Source organism: Trypanosoma conorhini (genome assembly GCF_003719485.1).
Source record: "Trypanosoma conorhini strain 025E chromosome Unknown Tco_14.4_contig_00942, whole genome shotgun sequence".
Lineage (NCBI taxonomy): Eukaryota > Euglenozoa > Kinetoplastea > Trypanosomatida > Trypanosomatidae > Trypanosoma > Trypanosoma conorhini.
In genome coordinates this window covers 1-3,999 of record NW_021705036.1, presented here as the reverse complement: position 1 = coordinate 3,999, position 3,999 = coordinate 1, and the positions used below count along the sequence as shown (strand labels likewise).

General features: G+C 60.1%; 1 protein-coding gene across 1 annotated transcript, besides 1 other annotated feature; it reads left to right on the top strand.

Annotated features, from left to right (window-relative positions):
• Positions 1-58: 58 nt before the first annotated feature.
• Positions 59-2,674, top strand: Tco025E_08999 (trans-sialidase; the record flags this gene model as incomplete). The annotated part of the gene is made up of 1 exon (XM_029375828.1): positions 59-2,674. One exon carries the CDS (start codon positions 59-61, stop codon positions 2,672-2,674), a length of 2,616 nt encoding a protein of 871 aa, XP_029224053.1.
• Positions 2,675-3,510: 836 nt separating this feature from the next.
• Positions 3,511-3,548: a microsatellite.
• Positions 3,549-3,999: the final 451 nt, after the last annotated feature.

Here is a 3,999-nt window from a genome sequence, read left to right as displayed (position 1 = left end):
CCTTTACGCACAACTTGTGGAGGGAAGTGAGGCGGCTGAGAAGAAGGCAACGGAGATCATGCGGCCAACAACACTTGTGAGTGGCAGAGATGTCTACATGCTGCTGGGAAACTACAGCCGTGCACAGTCTGCAAGTCAAGTTTCCGGCAAAACTGGCTGGAATCTTTTGCTGGTGAAGGGAACTGTGACTGACGAGGATGAAACGAAGAAAATCGAATGGAGTGAGACCCATGCGGTGCAGCCTGAATCCGTGGGAAGCCTTGCCTCCCTGACGCAGTTGGTCGGCGGCGGAGGCTCGGGTGTTGTGCTGAAGGACGGTACGCTTGTGTTCCCCATGCAGGGAATCAAAACTGGTGAAAAGAGCGTCTTGCTCGCCTTGCGCTTCACGCCATCGAAGAAGAAGTGGGAGCTTTCATCCGGTACGACCGGTGAGGGCTGCAGAGACCCGTCCATCGTGGAGTGGGGGGGCGAAGAGAAACTCCTCGCGATGGCTCCCTGTGAGGGAGGGTCCTACGAAGTCTATCCGTCCTCCGGGGCCGGTGCAGCTTGGTACCCGAGAGGCGAGCCAATTACGCGCGTGTGGGGCACCTCGCCGAACCGTCAAGGAGGGGACGGCGTGCAGAGCGGCTTCATCACGGCGGAAATAGAGGGAAAAAAGGTGATGCTCCTCACCACGCCGGTGTACTCAGGGGACGCAGGCAAAGAAAAAGGGGAACTGCATCTTTGGCTGACCGACAGCGCCCGCGTGCACGATGTCGGACCGGTGTCACGTGAAGCCGATGACGCCGCTGCCAGTTCCCTGCTGTACAAAGGCGGTGCGTCGGGTGAGGAGTTGATGCTACTGTACGAGAAGAGGGAGAATGGAGACACTTACGGCCTCGTATCTCTGAGCCTGGCAAAGCAGCTGGAGCAGATAAAGTCCGTGGTGCAGACCTGGAAGGAAATGGACGCCGCCTTGGAGAAATGCAAACCCGGTGGCAGCGTTGACCCGCTGACAGAGGGCGTGTGCAACGGCCCTGTTCCCACGGAGGGTCTGGTGAGCCTTTTGTCCCACACACTGGCCGGGACTGAGTGGGTGAACGAGTACCGCGGCGTGAACGCAACGGTGAAAGGTGGCGCTGAGGCGGGCACGGCGGGGGGTGTGAAGTTCAGCGGCGCCGGCGCGGGGGCGGAGTGGCCTGTGGGGAAACTGGGGCAGAACCAGCCGTACCACTTTGCGAACAAGGATTTCACGCTTGTGGCGACGGTGACCATCCACGCGGTGCCGGTTGAGAAAGATGGCAGCTCTCTGCCTTTGCTGGGCGTGAGGATGAATGACACAGACAGCACCGTGCTCTTTGGCCTGTCGTACACGCAGGACAAGAAGTGGAAAGTGACGGTCGGCGGTCAGAGCCGGAGTTTGACAGATGGTGATGATGTGACGTGGGAACTAGGCACAGCCTACCAAGTGATCTTGCAGATGAATAATGGCAATGAGTTGTCTGTGCACGTTGACGGGGCCGAGATCTACGCGAGCGAAGATGAAGAAGATGATGATGATGAAGATGATGACGGCGACCTCGCTTCTGAGGTGGAAGAACTGTTAGAGCCGCACAGGATCTCGCATCTCTACGTTGGTGGGGACGGGGAGGAGGGCACGAAGACCAGCCACCACGTGACGGTCTCCAGCGTCCTGCTGTACAACCGCGCACTGGGTGAGAGTGAAATCACGCAGCTTAAAAACAGCAAAGTAACTCAGCCGCGGCCGGCTGCTGCCTCCCACGAGCCCGGCGATGATGCGCGGGACACCGATAATGCTCCCGAGCAGGGGTCTGGAGAAATGGGCGCTGACGGTATTCCAGCGGCTGGAGCCCTTCAATCTGTGGCCTCGGGGGCTACTGACGGGCAGGAGGCCGGTGGGAAGGCAGACGCCGCAAATCTCTCTTCTGTGGAGCCGGTGGTGGAGTCGTCGCCTTCCGCGCCCCCGTCCCCGGCGGAAGTAAAGGGACAAGAACCGGGCAGCAGCGACGAGGCGGTGGGGGCAGGCGGCGGGGCGCAGTCGCCGCAGCCACCGGAGGAGGCCAAACGTGAGGGCGGTGGTCACGGTGTTGGTGGAGCCGAACTGCCTCCTGGCGGCCGTGCCTCGCCCATCGCGGCGGGGGAGGGGGCTGGAGAAGAGGAAAGCCGCGAGGGTGCATCGGCGTCTCCGCCGGCGCCATCCGCATCGAGTGTGGACCCTCCTGCTGCACCGGGCGGCAGTCAGACGCATGCCGGTGAGCCTGCCACCGCCAGTGGGAGTCAAGCCGTTGACCCCGAAGAGAACAATGCCGCTTCAGGCGCAGCGGTGAGCTCAGGCGGCAGCCCTGCTTTGACCGACGACGCCGAACCGCCCGCCGCGAAGGAGGCACCCGGCGCTTCTTCGCCTGCCACCGCTGAAATGCCTCGTGGAGACAATGAGGAAATGTCGCAGGGCGTTGAGGACGCACCGGCTAATAAAAACACGCCACCCGCACCTCCGGCTGCCCCTTCGACGCGCGACGCGGCGCCGCACTTGAGCAACACCTCCGCTGCCTTCAAGAACATGACAGAATTGAGGCTCAGCGAGGGAGCCAGCGACGGCGCTGTGCGTGGGTGTGTGTCTCGGCTATTGCTGCTTGCCCTGCTGGGGCTGTGGGGCACGACGGCTCTCTGCTGAGTGCAAGAGGGAGAGCGGATTTGTAACTCCTCGTGGAGAGTGCGCGCTGCGACCCATGCGGGTCTCTTCATTTATATATCCTGTTTTTTGTTTTCCTTCTTTTGCCTGTTCCCCTTCTTCTTTCCTATTTGGGCTTTGCTGGAAAAACCAGCACCCCATGTTTTTTTTGTTTGCTTCTCTAATGGTCGCTTGCTATACGCACTGCTATGGGCGGCGCACACTCCTCCCCCTCTTCTTTGCTGCTGCCGCCCACTCACACACACACACAACCACGCGGTGCCGGCCGTACTGCTGTGCGTCGCACGGATTTTGGCGCAACTGATGGGCTGAAGCGCAGGCCGAACTCCGCAGGAAATGTGCGAGGGATGTGTGGGCTCATGCAGCATGGGAGATGTTTTTGTTTTCTTTTCTTCGTGCAGCTGTTAAAATATACACACCCTCACCGTCCTCTTGTGCTGCTGGACGCGTGAGGTAAAGAAACCCCTGCCGAAGCAATTCTGTTTTATCTTCTTGTTTGTTTGTGTTTCCCCTGAGTCCTGCTGGGCTTCCGCCTCTTTGTTTTGGGACCAGTTCTTTTTTGTTGGGGTAAGTCACTGCGGCCCAATTTGAGTTTGTGAGCCGTGTTAGCCACCGCCGCTGCGTGCCTCCGTGCTCTGTTTCCCCCTACCGCCGCCGGCTGTGCCGCCGACACGCCCCCATTTCCTCCTCCTCCTTCCCCTTCCCCTTCCCGCTAAAGGCACTTTTGGTTTGCGGCGACGATGACTCGTTTTTTGTTGTCCGCAGCGGCATAGCAGCGGCAGACGGTGCGGCGGCCTTTGCGCCCGCTCCGTCTCTCTCGCTGCGGCTGTGGGTGTGCGCTGTGCGGCTGGCGTGTCTTCTCCTACGCGTCTTCTTCCACCCCTCGCAGGGCGGGAGGGGTAAAGGGAGCGGGGAAGTTTGGGGAAGGGGGCGGGTGACTGTTCGCCCGCCCCGCCCACAAGTTGGGGCCTTCAACACACGCGACTTTTTTGACAGCTTCTTGTGGCGCCCCTGCTGTTGGGGCGAGGGAGAGTGTGGAAGTTCTGCTTTGAGCAGGTGTGGAAGGAAACAGACAGCCCGCTGTGCAATCTTTTTGACGTTATTGGGCAACACGCACTGAAAACGGAAATCTCAACACTTCTGGAGTGAGATATATATACCGTTCCGTGTGTGGGCTGCTTCCGCGGTGAGGTTTGCCGGTGTGGGGCCCTCTTGCTGCCCGAGGAATGCGAGTTTAGCCGCGGGAGTTGAAATCGAGCGGTTTGTTGCGTGGTCGCCGTACGATTTGCTTCGGAAGTGTTTCTGCG